Source organism: Pituophis catenifer, unplaced genomic scaffold (assembly GCF_029215685.1).
Source record: "Pituophis catenifer annectens isolate HBS135680 unplaced genomic scaffold, rPitCat1.0.hap2 SCAF_6, whole genome shotgun sequence".
Classification (NCBI taxonomy): Eukaryota; Metazoa; Chordata; class Lepidosauria; order Squamata; family Colubridae; genus Pituophis; species Pituophis catenifer.
In genome coordinates, this window is record NW_027256886.1 from 36,175,563 (window position 1) to 36,192,481 (window position 16,919).

General features: G+C 35.7%; 2 protein-coding genes across 3 annotated transcripts in view; one reads left to right on the forward strand and one right to left on the reverse strand.

Annotated features, from left to right (window-relative positions):
* The window catches only part of TF (transferrin), a 92,428-nt gene extending 86,520 nt beyond the window's left edge, over positions 1-5,908 (forward strand). For both annotated transcript variants that reach the window (XM_070944929.1, XM_070944928.1), the window contains exons 15-18: positions 19-203; positions 729-912; positions 2,960-3,019; positions 5,691-5,908. In XM_070944929.1, the coding sequence (XP_070801030.1) occupies positions 19-203; positions 729-912; positions 2,960-3,019; positions 5,691-5,707 (446 nt within the window). In that variant the 3' untranslated portion in view covers positions 5,708-5,908. The remainder of the gene's footprint in view (positions 1-18; positions 204-728; positions 913-2,959; positions 3,020-5,690) is intronic.
* Positions 5,909-11,536: 5,628 nt separating this feature from the next.
* The window catches only part of RAB6B (RAB6B, member RAS oncogene family), a 39,889-nt gene continuing 34,506 nt past the window's right edge, over positions 11,537-16,919 (reverse strand). Inside the window, exon 8 of the mRNA XM_070945117.1 lies at positions 11,537-12,323. Within this exon, the coding sequence (XP_070801218.1) occupies positions 12,259-12,323 (65 nt within the window). The 3' untranslated portion in view covers positions 11,537-12,258. The remainder of the gene's footprint in view (positions 12,324-16,919) is intronic.

The window sequence follows — 16,919 nt, forward strand, 5'->3', positions numbered from 1 at the left end:
ATCATTTTTTTTAAATAGGAGAGAACAGACCTGCTTGGGCAAGTGGTGTAACTTCTTCTGATTTTGTTCTTCTGAGCCAAACTGGTGAACGTTGTCGTCCTGATGAATATCAAAGATGTCATTTGGGCACAGTTTGCAATGATGCAGTGGTGTCAAGACCTGAACGAGCAGAAGTGGTTAAAAAGGTGGTACTTGAGCAACAGGTAAGCTCTGAATTGAGACTGTTATGTTTAATAGTAAAGTTATATAGCATATATACATGGGGAAGATGTGCATCAGCTCTGATTGACAGAACAGGCCAACTCACTGTAGCCAACTCGCCATGGCCAAGTCGCTGTGGGATAACTTGCTGTGGGACAATTCAACAATTCAACTTAGTTACTTAGTTCAACTTAGTTAAAATAATTTTAATTTTTGTCAATCACATTTCATCTTGTCCCTCTTTTTGTATTCTTTACTTAATAATTCTATCCTACCATTTCTTCGCTATTAGTATAACTCTTGTCTCATGGTGAGTTGGCCCTGTAGTGAGTTGGCTTTGGTGAGTTGGCTGAGAGAAGAATCTACCGGTATAATATTCCAATAGTAAAATTCCTTCAGAAATAACAGGCAGAAATAAAAAGGAGAAATAGTACAAAAAGAAGAAATGTTATGCATTCACTGGAAACAACCGTATTTATTAAATATTATGATAACTACTGAAATCCTGCTTTTGTTGATTTTTACAGAAACTATTTGGATCACAGGGAACGCAGAAAGATGTCTTCCAGTTGTTCCAATCTGAAGCCAAAGATAGCTTGTTCAAAGATGACACAGAATGCTTAGCTGTTCCAAATGAAGATACCTTTGAGCAATATCTTGGGCAGGAATATCTGCAGTCTCTTGAAAAATTCACCAAATGTTCACCTTCAGGTAACAATCTTAGATTAAGATGAATGGCATTCATCCATTTCAGTGGTAGAAATTTCATTTCAAACTGGTTATAAATGCAACTCTGACAGAATGTAAAATAAAATGCAGGAGGCCATCTCCAGACACTGCTAGATTGTAACCAACACTGTACCTTGTTTTGGCAATGTTTATGTTTCCCATCACAAACAATATAGTTTTATACTACTAGTTTGGTCTAGAGGTTAAGGCATCAGGCTAAAAACCAGGAAACCATGAGTTTTAATTACACCTTAGGCATGGAGCCAGTTGTGTGACTTTGGACCAATTCTCTTTCAACCCCAGGAAGAAGTTAATGGCAAGTCACATCTGAAAATCTTGCCAAGAAAATTGTAGGAACTAATCCAGGCAGTTGCCAGCAGTCAAGAATGACTTCAAGGCACATATACACATACATACAAGCTTGTTATTGTAATTTAACTTAAAAACTAAAGATGTAAATGAACAACACAAAGTAACATTAACACTAATTTACATGCAGTCTACCAGATAGCTCAGACTAAATTTGGAACTTTTGACTATCTGATCCTTCATAAACATCTAGGCTTGTAAAAAATATTATAATATACTATATTTCCAAACACCGCAACTTTTTGCAGTTGATGACTTGATAATTTGTCCATCCTATTCTGTCCAAATGGTTTTCCTGTTCTTTTTGTATGGCACCAAATACACCAAATGTAGTTACTCTTTAGGTCCAGAACTTCTGTAAGTGGATTTTTAGGCTTGACAACTCACCTTGCAAATTGATTAAGTCAAGAGGTTATATTGGGATTTGTGAATTCTAGTTCTGCTTTAGGCATAATAGCTAGCTGGGTGACTTTGGGTCAGTTGCTCTCTTTCTCAGCCCAACCCACTTCACAGGGTTGTTGTGGGGAAAATAGGAGAAGTGGGGAGTATATGTTCACTACCTTCACTAAAGTGAATTATAAAGTACTGTAAGAAAGGCAGGATGAAAATACAACTGATAAATATCTGCACCATCATTTGAATAGCTTTTCTCTATTTTTAGAGATAATTTAAAAAGAAGGCTTATAACACCTTTGTACTAGAACTTTTTGATATAAAGCACATTCAAAGGATGAGATAAAGAGAAAATTAAATATTAGTTGTAATAGGTTATATTGAAAAGATATTTTAAATGTATGGCAAATGGTTCTGTAGAAAAATAGATCAGAGCTCTGGGCATGTTGTTTTCTTCATTGTGGTATATATCACAACTGTTTCTGGTGTAAAGGTGACATAAGAGAGCCACAGTGGTGCAGTGGTTAGAATGCAGTACTGCAGGCTATTTCTGCTGACTGCTGCTACCTGCAATTTGGCAGTTTGAATCTCACCAGGCTCAAGGTTGACTCAGCCTTCCATCTTTCCGAGGTTGGTAAAATGAGGACCCAGATTATTGGGGGCAATATGCTGACTCTGTAAACTGCTTAGAGAGGGCTGTTAAGCACTGTGAAGCAGTATATAAATGCTAAATAAATTTTTCTTTCTTTTGTTCATTTTTTAACTGTTCTGTTAGGCTCTTCAGAGATAAAGGAGAAGAAGCCAATTGGGATAGGGTTGTTGTTCCTTTTTTTTAAAAAAAATAGAACTAAACATTACTAAGGAATAATTTAAAACAGTTACAGCGATGATATTTTAATGGTGCAGAGTAGAATATGCATCTTTGGAAGGTCTTTTTCAGTCTCATTATCTATAGAATATGTCTCTTTTCTTTCCATGCTCCCAACAATTTGTAAAGGAATGTGGAATTAAATGCATAGCTGTCTAGTGGTTAGATAACTATTTTATGCTCTCACCCACCCCCATTTCACATGCTTTGTCTCTTAAGACATACTTAGGCCTTCCCAAACTGACATGCTCTAGGTATTTTGGGATGGTAGGGATTCTGTTCTGGAATACTCAGAACAGCAAAAGATTAAACAATTTGTGGGCCACTCTGTGCTATTGTAGAATAATTTATTTAGTTCTGTCTCTTAATTCTTACCTTTTTTCTGTTTTCTTGTGACAGAACTCCTTGAGGTCTGCACCTTCCCACACTCATCGATGCTTCATACGTATTTGTCCAAAGGTGACAAAAATCTTATTTTTGTACTTATTTTATTTTAATTTATTTTTATTTTATTATTCGAATTTCTATACCGCCCTTCTCCTTTCGGACTCAGGGCGGTGAACAGCCAAAATAAAAACATTTATACATAAATACAATTAAAAATAGATTTAAAATAATTAAATTTGGCCCATAGTTTAAAATTTATCAATTTAAAATCCATATCAAAAATTTAAAACCAACCATAAAATCATAAAATCAAGAGAGACCGGCTAATTGAAAGAAATGAGTTTTTATTCTTCTTTAATACCAACAATCTGTTAAACTTTCCATTTTGGCTTTGTAACTCTGCACTAGCATCACTAGTGCAAAAAAATAAATAGAATTAACATCTACAGCTTAATTTCTGTTTATTATGATTGTTTATTTTAGTAGCTTGCCTTCATATATTAGCATTTTGTGTCATTATCTACCAAGGCTGAAAACAATTCCTTGGACACAAATAATAATAACAAATAATAGTAAGGCAACTTTATTTGGAACAGCTTTCACTCTGTAACAATATGTTTAACACTATCAAACAACAATGGCTTATCCTAAGTCCTTCGAAAGGAGTCAGTAGGTGGATAATAATGCCAAATTGAGTCTAAACATCTTGCTGACTATGCAACCAACCATAATAATTGCTTATGATTATTAATTGTGATGGTTTGTTATATAGTCAGTGAGATGTTTAAATTGGATTTGGTATTTTTATCCACTTATCGAGTGATTCCTAAGGACCTGGTATAGACAGCTGTTTGATAGTGCTAAAGTACCATTGCAAGATGTAAGCTGTTCCAAGTATAACTGCCTTTTGCAATTGATTGATGATGATTTTATCAATGTCAATGGTGTTCAAGTGATGCTCCAGATGTTTTAGGATTGTCTGACTATCAGCTAAACAAACTTTTCCAAAAAGGGATGATAGGAAACTGGTTGGTGGTTGTTGAAAACTGTTGGATTCAGGGACAGCTTTTTGAGGAAGGGGTGCACTAATGTTATCGTATATCTGAACAGGCAAAAGAGAATAAGGACAATTGGAAAGGAAGAAAAATAGGAGGGACTGAAGGCAGCATTTTAATTTTTTTTAAGGATTTGTTAACTGTGCTAAGAACATTTGCATGGAGATTCTGCTGCTTTTATTAAAAATAAACTCTGATATGATATTTATATATTTAAGAGAAATTACCTTTATTGTCATTTATAACCAGGAGCTTAAAGACTTTGCTCTGCCAGTTGGCTTGGGACTCCAAAGAAGGAGCTTCATGTTGGGAGTGGTAGATAATATCAGATCCCATCTCCCCTACTGCTCATTCTACTCCCTCCCTCCCTCCCTCCCTCCCTCTCTTTTAGGCATTGTATTTTGTATTTTTATATTTTTGGAGTATTCATATGGTTTTATCTTTTTAATATTGTAAGCTGCTGAGTTACCCTGTGGTAAGATGGGCGGCCAATAAAATTAATAAAACTAAGTTCAGTTATATTACCAGTTCCAATGAAAGGTGGTCCCAGTGAGACTGTCTCTTCTTCATTTTTTTGTCTATAGTCTTTTTCTTCTCAACTATCCATTCAGTGGGAGACTCTCCCTTGTATGATTTCTGTAAATTGCTCCTGGGAGTGTTATAGAAATTCTTCTTTGAAAGCTCTTCAGCTGAGCTATGTTGAAGTTTAGTTTTGTGTTTTGGTTGAATTTCTTCAGTTAATGCAAATGGCCAGAAGAGGGCAGAACCTCTAAATTTTAAATATTGGCCTGTGATTCCTCCACTTGTGTCTCACTTTGCAAATATTGCAGTTTTATGTATCAGGCTGTGATGTTAGTTTAATTCCTGGAATACTGGTGTTCCATTAATCTTGGGTCTCCTGGATTAATTTAACTAAAGTGTTTCTAACTAAGTTTTTATTCTGCAACTTCATTGTCCCTCTGGGGAATTTTCCTGCTGTCTTCACAAACAAAAAGTATGATAAGATCATGCCTGCGATGATGTCTGGGAGCACTCTTTGCTAAGAATTTTGAATAAGCAAATATTTTGCTTGGTGAAAGTTTTCTTTTGTACTCTTTTCCTCCCTAATATTTTGGGAATTTATCTACATGGATTCACTGTTGGTAATCTGTGTGCATATTTATCAGAACCAATTTCTGCAACTTCTGCAGCCAAATGTGTTGGAATAACAACTCCCAGAATTTTAGCTGGGTATTTAGCATAATGCCACTGGCCATGTTTTCTGCTTTCTCTTCCACAGATAATCAAATATTTCTGATGGTATATGAAAGGCACCTCCCCCTCCACTGGTACAGAAAGCTATAACTATGGCAAACCTAATAGACTGCCAACCAGCCTGTTTAAACTCCTGTGAAGAAGGCTCCACCTCTGAGGCATTCTGTTCCACTAAGCAGTGGAACAGCTGCTTAGGAAATTTATCCTGAGGTCATTAAAATTTGCCTTTTCATAATTTAAATCCTTTTTTAAAAACCTGTCTTCTGGAACAACTCTGAACTATACAATTCTGTCCTCTACATCAGGTGTGTCCAACCTGTAGCTAACAGGCCACATGTGACCCCAAACAGCTAGTAATACGCTCGCATATGGTTGTAAACTTTTAATGTTATGTGATTTATATATATTAAGTATATTATATATTTTATATGCAGCCCAAGATTCCTGTTAACTCAATGCGGCCGAGGCAAACCAGAAGATTGGACGCTGATATTTTACGTCATGGCCTTTTGGATACTTAAACAAGGGCTGTCATGTTTCCACATTGTCTTACATCTTCGGGCTAAACACATCCATTGCCTCCAGTTCTGTTAAAGTATTGCCTTCCAGCCTCCTTATCATCTTGATAATAAAGGTTTGTCTATGAGCATAACGATATGTGTAAATTGGCTTTTTGCTCACTAAATACATTTTTAACGAATCAATTACACCTGTCTTTTGTCGGTCTGTCTTCATATGAGTAGCTGTAGACAGCTAAGTTTACAGGAACTTTCATTAATGGTGAATTTTTAGAATAATACACAATTTTGCCTTTCCAAAAACATACTACTAGAAGGATTATACTACAGAAGTTGTGTTCGAGGTAAGCCATTAGATTAACAGGTCAGATTTTTAAAAAAAGTTTCAAGAAGAGTTTGTATTTTACTAGGGATAAATTCAAGATTTACCTTGAGCCATCTACTCAAGGGCAGAGATAGTTTAAGATGAAGTACAGGGGGGTGGGGGAAGAGATGGAGTTCTCATGAATTAACACAATAAAACATAATCATTGCCCCAGGAATGTGGCAGAGCAGAATTTTACCATCTTTGTGTCCTCCAAATATGTTGACCTAAACCCTTACATCTTGCTAGTATGGACAATGCCAGGGGTTATGAAAGTGCAGTCTTGACTACCTGGAAGAGATTTACTTAGGGAATACTTCTTCAAACTTGAGCAAAAGTCTCAGGAACAAGGCCAAATGGTTAGATAGTTATATGCTGGTAGGTGGAGAATGGGCTTATTTTTCTTCTGAGTATAGACTCTTGCATCAAGCTAAAATAGAATCTGAAGCCTATTTCTTTAACAGGCAATATCAGTAGTATGTTTAAAGATGCACATAGCAAACATCCCATGTTTGGTCCTATGATGAATGGTCTGGGAGAAAAAAAAACCTCTTCATGCAGAAAAGAGATGGAGGATACACCATATGTTCATGAAAATTGCAGGTTTTTTAGCCAATATATTCAAAATGATAATGTTCAAAACCACTTTTTTCCGGACATTTCTGTTATGATTAATGAAATAATGTATTGCACATTGACTTTTGCTAAGGCAATCTTTTCTTTGGGGGAAAGATTCTAAATTTATAAAAAAATAGTGTTTCTCTAACTCTACTCTTCTAATTGTATGAAAATAAATACTGCAAACCCTTCCCCCTTTCTTGTCCTCTTAAAGCCATGTGGCATGGTGAGAATTAGTGCTAATTTCACTCATAGAAGACATCTGAAATACATGTTGAACCACTTTTGTGCTTCATGAATCATTGTGTGAAACCAGAACGAGTAGTGAAAGCATCATATCAAAACATAAATCAAAACTAATAAGACAGCTGGACTGTTGCTTTGAGGGTGAACCAATACAACAGTGCTTAGGTTTGTTTGTACTGATTATTTTAAATATTAGCTGTGTATAGTTGAGAAATTTTTAACTCATGTTTGCCTTCAAACTTCAGTTATATGACCTAGCCATTGGGGTGAGGAAGCAGTTTGGAATTTCTCATCTCTGGTAAATTATAAATTATGAATACACTTAGATACACCTGAAATTTAAGCAAAGTGCAATATTTATATGAATTGGAGACATATTGGATATCCCTCTACACACAGAACCCTGCATTTTATGAACAATTGTAGTGGAATAAAATCCAGACTAATTCTCATCATCTCTTCTAAACAAAAGAAACCCTCCTTCATATCAACACAGGCCATTAATCCATTTTTTTGTTTTTGTTTTGGAACAATCCATTTTATTGGAAAGGAACTGATTACCTGGATCTCTGTGATCTTCTGGAGAAGGAACAGAAACATTTCTACTTCAAAGATCGAAGTGTATACTTTTGCATAGTTGTTGTTACAGATTATAATTGAAGCAGATAAACTATAAGGTGAACTCAGGGGTACTATTCAGCAGGTTCTGGAGAACCGATAGCGAAAATTTTGAGTTCAGAGAACCGGCAAATACCACCTCTGGCTGGCCCCAGAGTGGGGTGGGAATGGAGATTTTGCAGTATCCTTCCCCTGCCATGCCCACCAAGTCACACCACACCCACCAAGCCACGCCCACAGAACTGGTAGTAAAAATTTTTGAATTCCACCACTGCTCTTTCTGATTTTGTTTTTGTCTTGCAAACACCGCCTTTTAAAAAAATTGCCAGTTCATGTACTTCAGACATACATTGTGATTGGGAGGTCAGTGTCTTCAAAATGCCTTGTGCCCTAGTGTCAAAATTGTTATGTATGCCTCATCTCTATTCTTATTCTGTTCAGCTGAGTTTTCAGAAGAAAAATAAATTACACCATGGTTTTATAATTTGTCACTTTAAAAAGTCATATTTGGATTTTCCCAGTTGTTCCTTAGAAATGTGTTATACTGATACATTATACATTGGTTCTTCCACGTCTTTGGAGGGTAATGGGTTAATATATATTAAAAGGAAATACTGTAACTATACTTTCTTCATAAATTAAAGCATGTTCAGTTTCTTTTGATACAAAATTTAAAAAATGTGCTCTTCACTCCAATTTTTGCTGTGGGTTACTTATGTTTGTGCTTCTGGTAAGATATCTAAAAATGTAAAATTTATTCATTTGACTTTGGAAGAGGCTTTCCAATGTCTTTGAGATTTAATTAATATGAATGAGACTTCTATGCTTTGCAGAAATACTTTTGCCAAGGCATCAAATCTCAGACCTTTAGAAAATCTCCAACTCATCTCAGCTATGTCATTTTTTATTTACATGCATGTCAATTCATGCCTACAACATGAGTCTAATATGTCTATAGTTAGAACGACTGCCAGGTTTTACATGATTTTCACTTCCCCCAGGAAGGGATTTCTCTTTTTAAAAGTAAATCCTATATAAAGGGGAATAACATAAATGTAGCATTCACATTTCTCTGCTTTTGACAGTGCAAAGGCAAATTCTCTCTCACACATATCCACTATTCTGATAAATTCTAGTATGCTTCAGTTTCTTCAGAATAAGGTATGAGAGAGATACTGAATACATATATTCTCTGATGCTACTATTTCTTAAGATTATGGGGTCTTTTAAAAATGAAAATTAAATATACTTTGAAGGATCTATTTTTGCTGTCATTCTTAACAGAAGTTCATGGCTGGGGAAAATGTGTTTCCTTTAATTTATTTATTAAATAAATGGTATATTATGTTTGACCTAATTATCTCTTCTCGTTCTTTTTGATATAGATGCTTACCTCCATGTAGAAAGCCCATCTGAGTTGTTTTCCTTTGTTAACAGTTATAAGCTATTTCATTTAATTTTATTTCGAATCCTAATAATTGGGAATATCTGACCTCCATAATATTCAGCTCACTGTAAAATTGCATTATCCTTTTTCTGTTAACAAATTCAAACATTAACAATTTACTAACTTGCCTTGCTTTAATTTTTTAATCCCTTTTGCAGTGGTATATGGGTATGGTAGGGGGAAGAGTTACAATGAGGTGAATGTTCAGCTAAGAACGGAATGTGGGCATGGCAAACACTCAGAAGGAACCCTCCCTAGTTTCTTGAGCTGTAAAGCTAACAATGGAGAAATGTACTTTCAGACTTGCAAGGTTCTGATAATGTAACCTTACAATTATAATTTGTTTATCTAGGTGTGCTTCGTGTCTTAACTACCTCACAAAGTTGACAGGTTTTCAGTAATTTGGTTTTATCTTTAAAAATTTTATTTTTTCATAAAATACCCTGGAAAAGAAAATGGGATGGGATAATCTGCTTCTGGGATTACGTGTGTGTAACTAGGACCACTTCAAATAGTCTATTCGCTTTAAAACATTTGTGATTTCAATGGTGAAATGCAAAAAGGGCATTGTCGGACCCAGTATATCCACCTCAAAACAATTAGGCAATACCACTTAATCCTTCCTGTCTTCCCATTACTGTCCCCCCCCACACCTTTTCCCCCCCAATGGTGAGCAGCACTGCAGAAGCAGCTATTTTTCATTCTGGTAATTTGCATAAGGATGCCTACATGGTTATTGGGTGGGAAGCCCAATTGATTTTGCTTCTCAGGATCTGGTCACCCAGAATAATCAAAAAGCAGTAGGGCTGGGTAAAGGGGCTAAAACATAGGATTATTAGGCCAGGAGGAGGAAATTATGTCTATTTTACTTGAAATGAATATATTTTTCACCACAAATGGAGTGAGGTAATACTAGGTTATGACCAGTGGTTTGCTGTGTATTGACTGCTTACTTCATAATAAAAGCGTGATCTGATTGGCTGCCAGTTTTCAGCATATATTGCAGATTTACAGTGCAGAAGCCACTGTAACATTCAGCTAACTAAAATGGTAAGTGACCATTCAAACCTTGCTTCGTTTCATCTCATAAAATTAGAATCTTCAAATATGGTAGCACTCTTGTTAAAAACCTGAATGTTATTTTTATAACCAATTCTGAAGATAAAGCAGAAAACAAGTGTGACAACCATAAAGCGAAAATAGCAGTGGAGGTAATAAGCAGCTTCTGCTAGTGATAAGTGAATGAAGCAATATACAAGGCAGGGAAGTCACAGAGGTGCTTGCAAAAATGACAATATCCAGGAGAAATCAGCAAGGAAATTAATAGGTCAATGGATTTGAGAAGGAAGGAAAGAAAACTTGAGACAGATGATCAATAGCTTTGGCTACAATTAGACAAACTAAATTGTGCATGGGATAAGACTACAAGTAAGCAGAAGTAATTTCCAAAGCATATAACTGAAATATTTTGGCTGTACAGAACTGAGATTGAAAAATACTATTTCATAATGAAAAACCCACACTTGTTATAATATTGTAGTTAATCTCTGTGACACTTTCTGTAGTTTTAGCTGAAGTGACAGCTAAAATGAGATCTCAGAAAGTAACTTTCTCTGTAGTGCATCCAGAATGTGACTACATGGACTATCACACATTGATTAACAACATCTGGAGATATGTCTTTGTGTAGTTTTTTTTCTAGTTTCACATGTATCTGAGTTTCGTTTATTGAAGACATTGACAAATCACACTTTCCCCCAACAATTAACAAAGACTTTCTAGACCCACACACTGCAGCAACTATAATTTTTTACAATGATTGTTGGCTGCATTCTCAACTGTAATAGTGGGTGAAACCAAGCATTTATATTGTGCTTGGATGTGTATACATACACCTCTACACAACTCTGTGTGTTAGTGTATGTTTTATGTCACTATGAGACATGCATACACATGTATACCAAAATTACATACATTATCACTTTGTCATTGCCAAGGTAAATTTATGGAGACAGACCATTTATTCTCTCTCAACCTTTGTTCGTTCATGCAGAAATTACTATCACTCATAATAAACCACCTTGAATAGTCCTGTTGGTTAAAAATGGTGATCTTATAGGGACATTTTTTTGAAGTTATAGTAATTAACAATCCTGTTTGAAATCTGGCAACTGGTTTGAATTTTTCATTAGAAGAATCTACTTTTAACAATTGAAAGCATTGCATAAAGATATTTGGGGAGTGGGAAGGAAAAATATATGTTTTTCAACCTAAATTTAATGGTGCTCTTACTGATTACAGTGATTTATGCAGGGAATAAAGACTAACTCAGAGTTCCCTGATCCAAACGATGCTTGTAAATAGACAGCAGCGTTCTTGGCTTCCCATATACATTCAATTATACATTTGTTCTAGGGCTTCCATTAAAGTTTCAAAAAGTCACACACCTGGACTATATGACATAAGTGAGGACTTTAAACCATTTCTGATATTAAAATAGGATGCAGGAAGCTGCACATGCACCACAGAGTGTGCCAAGATGTTCTCTTTGAGAATGGGGTCTACTAGGCAGAAAGACTGCCACTGTCATGAATTAGATTTCACTTATAGCTTGCTCTTCCTCCTCTTTATAACTATAGAATCAGAGACCTGTATTATGTTATAACAGTTGCAACGGGATTGACTATGCTGTCTCTAGTGTATAAATGGTAATGCTCAGTGAACTGATCAGTATTAGGTTATTACAAGATGCAGCTACAGCTAATATGTTAAACTTTGAAATTAGGCAGCCTGTATAATCTTGGGGGTTTTCTTTGTAAATTTTAGTTCAAGTTGATGGAGACTTGACTTTTATTTTTTACAAATATACAATTAAAAAAAAAAGTGCCCCAAAAAGGATAAAAGTCCCCATGGCTGAAAGTTGTATACACACGATTAAAGTGTCTTGTGGAAAATTCTGAATTGTTTTGGCATTTTTAATAAAGTACATTATATTACAACTAAATAAAACAAAAAAGAAAAGGCTAGAGCCAGCTGTTGATTTGTGTTGAGCCTCCCACCCAAGAGAAGTATTGAGAGAAAAAAAATCCTCCCCAACCAATAACTCAATTTGTATTTTGAGGAAGCTAACCAATAGGAAGCAACACAACAAGCGTGGTGTCAAATGAAGCTGACAGATCCTGCATTTTGCATTAACAAGAGCATCCTCCTTCACTCGCTGGTGGTTCCTGTGGTTTGTCCAATTTAATGTCTATCACTGAAGAAAAGGGTTAAGGGAGATAAGCAAAAAAGTTATTCCTTTGGTCATTATGAAATAAGAATTGTATTCTTTGAGAGAACAAGATTTTGTTACAAATTCCAGTAAGCGAAAACAGGTAGTCCTTGACTTATGACCACAATTGAACTAAAAATTTATGTTGCTAAGTCAGAAATTTGTTAACTGAGTTTTTTCCCATTTTACGACTTTTCTTGCCACATTTGTTAAGTAAATCACTGTAGTAAAATGGTTGTTAAGTGAATCTGGTTTCCCCATTAACTTTGCTTGTCAGAAGGTTGCAAAAGCTGATCACATGACCCTGGGACACTTCAATCGTCATAAATGTGAGTCAGTTGTCAAGCATCTGAATGTAAATTATGTTACGCAATTATGCAATTATGCAATGGTCATAAGTGTGAAAAATGGTCATAAATCACTTTTTTCAGTGCTGTTGTAACTATGAATGGTCACTAAGCAAACTGTTGTAAGTTGAGGACACCTTGTACTGCATTAATCAGCAGCATCAACTCTGAAGGGAAAGAATAAGCACTGTCTGCCTTTATAATCACACCTGAAATGCAATATAGAGACAATTCTGATTAAAAAACGCTGCTAAGAATGCTTATAGCAAAGTTCAGATGGACTAATCAGTCCATCTTTTTTCTTTATCCTGAAAATGTTAAGAGTGCCATTTCCATTTATCCTGTTCCCTCTTTAGAATTGGTCCTTCACCAATCAATTGCCAATCTATGATGAAGTTAGGAAATGGATTATATAATCGATTATTACACCTGATATTCAGTTAACCAGTGGTAGTAGTTAAAATGAAGAACCAAGACATAAAAGGAGACCTAAGTCATGCCACTATCCAGCTAATGAATAAATCACTGGAACTCAAAGTGAACATACTGTATATATTCTGTGCAGCTCCTCTAAATGTAAATAGTTCCATGAAAAACCGGGTGGAATTTCTTCCTGAACCACCCTGGAGAACAGATGCTCACTTTAAAAAGCAATGCAATTGAAATTATTTTGTTAGCAATGTCCAGAAGCAAAGCTTTCTGTATGTGCTGCTAACATGCCTAACATATTTATTTATTTATTTATTGGTTTGATTTATATGCTGCCCTTCTCTGGAGACTCAGGGCGGCTTACAATGCGTTAAGCAATAGCCTTCATACTTTTGTATATACCTGCTTAGTAGGGCTTTGCCCCCCCCCCCCAAGCGGTGTTCTTTTTTATACAAAGTCAGCTTATTGCCCCCACAAACCGGGTCCTCATTTTACCTACCTCGAAAGGATGGAAGGCTGAGTCAACCTTGAGCCTGGTGAGATTTGAACTTGCAGTAATTGCAGGCAGCTGGTGTTACTTAACAGCACTTAAGTCTGCTGCGCCGCAAGGCTCTTATATTACTACACCACCTAAATGAGCTACCCTTTCCCAAAAGAAAAAGTAGGAATTAGACTACAAGACAGACATAGCTCTCTTTTGCTACAGGGACTTCAAGCATGTGCCTTTTTTTCTGTCCAAAGAAATATTTCGTAGTCTGGGTTGCTTTTAGACTTCTTGGATAAATGAAAATTAGGCCCAGTGTATCCCACTCTTCCGTGACTACAAAGTAGACTGTATGGAAAATGCAAAAACTGCAATTTTAAAAACCTTGACTGTGGCTTCTGTTGTTGCTGAAAATCACAAAGATAAGTGGAGCAATTTATGTGTGCTATGGGCACTGTAACAAACTAAGGTCTTCCAGGTATGATGAAGTAGGGAGCAGTCTTGGGTGTCGAGGATCGCAGCAGCTTTGAGCATGCTGTTGGGCCAGTTGGGCAGCTAAGATGGGGGGACAAAATAGGCAGGTATAGGCAGTTGCAGCATTCCTGCAGTTGATAATAAGAGCAAGCTGACTGCCGAACACTTGAATTTTCATTACAAGACCACACGGGTACTACAATGGCTGTAACTCTGGGTATAAGTTGTAAGTCCCTTTGTTCAGCACGGTTATAATTTCAAAAGGTTGCTGAACAAACAGTTGTTAAGGGAGAACTACCTGTAGCTCATTTAATAAGGACTGAATGGCAAGATGTATATCATCTGAATATTGGCATGCAAAGCCCGGATAGAAAAAATAATAACCCAAGCACATCATTCACGTTGTATAAAAGACACATGAATGAGCTGACACTTGATCAGAAAACTTTCAATTTCTGATATCTCTTTTGTACAAGATTAAGTTTTTCAGTAATTAAAAGAACTTGAAATATACACGAATGCGTCAGGAAAATAACCCAGCAGCAGACACTGTGGAAAGTTCAAATTATGTTTGTGATTGCTGTGAAAGCAGATAAAAGGGAAATGGAAAAGGGGGAAACAATTCCTAAACTGAACATTGAAATTTAGCAAAGACACAACTGTTGTTCTGATTTGGAAGCCACTGAAGTGACTGACTACTTTTACAAAGTGAAGGCATACATATAACTCACATTTAACTCGAGTCTGCTCGAGTTAATTTCTAAATCACATTTATTTGTTAAGATCAGCAATTCGGGGAGAAGGAGGACTTACACAGTCCTCTTGCATAACTTACAGAAAGAATGGTATAAATTGCCATTAGTTGGCAACTATCCATGTGTATTCTCTATTTCCTGCCAGCCTCAGGGACAGAAGGAAGTCATTATTGCTGGGTTACATTTATCTCAAATAAATAACAGTTAATTGAATAATATTCATTAGTACTGTTCTGTGCTAATGCTTTCCATTGGTGTATTCATCCCATAATGGGAGAAATGAGATTCTGAGTTCAATTTAACAAGGTCATTGTGTGTGTGTGTGAAATTCACAATAGGAAGGATATGGTTAGTTGATTCCTCATCTGCCTTCTGATACCTTACAATACAAAGCTGAATGTTACCAAGACACAAAGTTGTTGACTTGTACATGCAGTCTTTCCCAGTAGGAAAAACAAAATCCAAAACAACATGAACCATTTTCTACACATCTGCGATTAAAAATTCTAGAGATATACAATTCTTGAAGGATTTGAAACAAATACAGAATTATAACTTGGATTTCCAACACTTTTCAAAACAATTGCCTTTTGAAATCCACATAGGTGGAACACTATATAATGATCTTAAATTAAACTAAAGATGTTTGAACTTAAATAGCAATTTTCTTGATATATGCTTATATTAAAATATATGGAAAGCTCTATTTCCCTAAAAAAATAAGAACCAAAAATTCTTCACCAAGAAATGCTGAATTCTAAATGAGTGCATTTTTATGTGTTTGCTCGTTGTCCCTTCTATACTCTTATGTTGACTGAACATAAAGGGAGAGAGAAAAGAAAGTGCAAAACTTAGTTTTGTGGATACTGATAATTATAATCAGCCTGATATATTTCTCTCTTTCAAGTCCTTCACCCCAACCACTAAGAACTACTTTAATTTAAAAACATCAGTATCATCCCAACTTTAATGTTAATGTTCTAGGAGTGCTGAGTTTGTATTGAGGCAATACAGGTAGTCCTTGACTTACAACCATTTGATTAGTGACTGTTCAAAGTTACAACGGCACTGTAAAAAGTGACTTTTGACTGGTTTTCACACTTACAACCATTGCAGCATCCCCATGGTCACATGATCAAAATTCAGGCTCTTGGCAACTGGCATTTATTTATCACAATTACAATGTCTTGAGGTCATGTAGCCTTCCCAGTTGGCTTCCAAAAAGTAAAATCAATGGAGGAAATCAGATTCACTTAACAACCACATAATTCACGTAACAATTGCAGTGATTCACTTAACAACTGTGGCAAAAACGGTTGTAAAATGGGGCTTAACAATTGCCTTGCTTAGCAACTAAAATTTTGGGCTCAATTGTGGTTATAAATCAAGATTACCTGTATTACAAATAGCCTAAATCAGTTTTCTAGGCTACAAAACTTGGTTTAATTATATAATACTGAATGCATTAACCAAATTATTTCTCAGGCTTGATATAACAATTTGTATTTCTTTTAACTTCTGCATTCTGTCAGTCCAAAGGATACAGTATATTGCCCATTGCAAGAGACAGACCTTAGATTAGGACTAATATTCTTCATTTTGGAGTTTTAGAGAACTTGGATATTTGTATTATTTTGGGTGGTCCTATTAATTATTTCACACTTTAGATATTGGATTATATTGACTTAATAGTTAAATATTTCTTGCCACTCCAACAGATCCAACAACATAGTCATGGATCCAGATGGGTTCTGTGGAACCGTGCCATATTATGTGATCCAGGTAACATACCTTCCTCCAAGGTCTGTTTGCCGAAATTTTGCCAGCCTTATGAAAGGATGTGAAGATCTTGCTGTTACCTCACGTGTTGGGGTAAAGCTGCTAGAAAAGTTCAGCATATAATTTCAGGGGGTGTGGCTTGCTTTAAAGATGTCCCAGACTTTATATTCTGTTATAACTACTTTTAGAGAAATTGTACTTTTCTGTTCTGCTTTTATATTAGTTTCTGAATTGTGATTTCCTGAGTTATTTGCTTACGTTGCAAAGCCATATACATTTTTCTAAATAAAGAAATAAATAATATTTCCCCTAT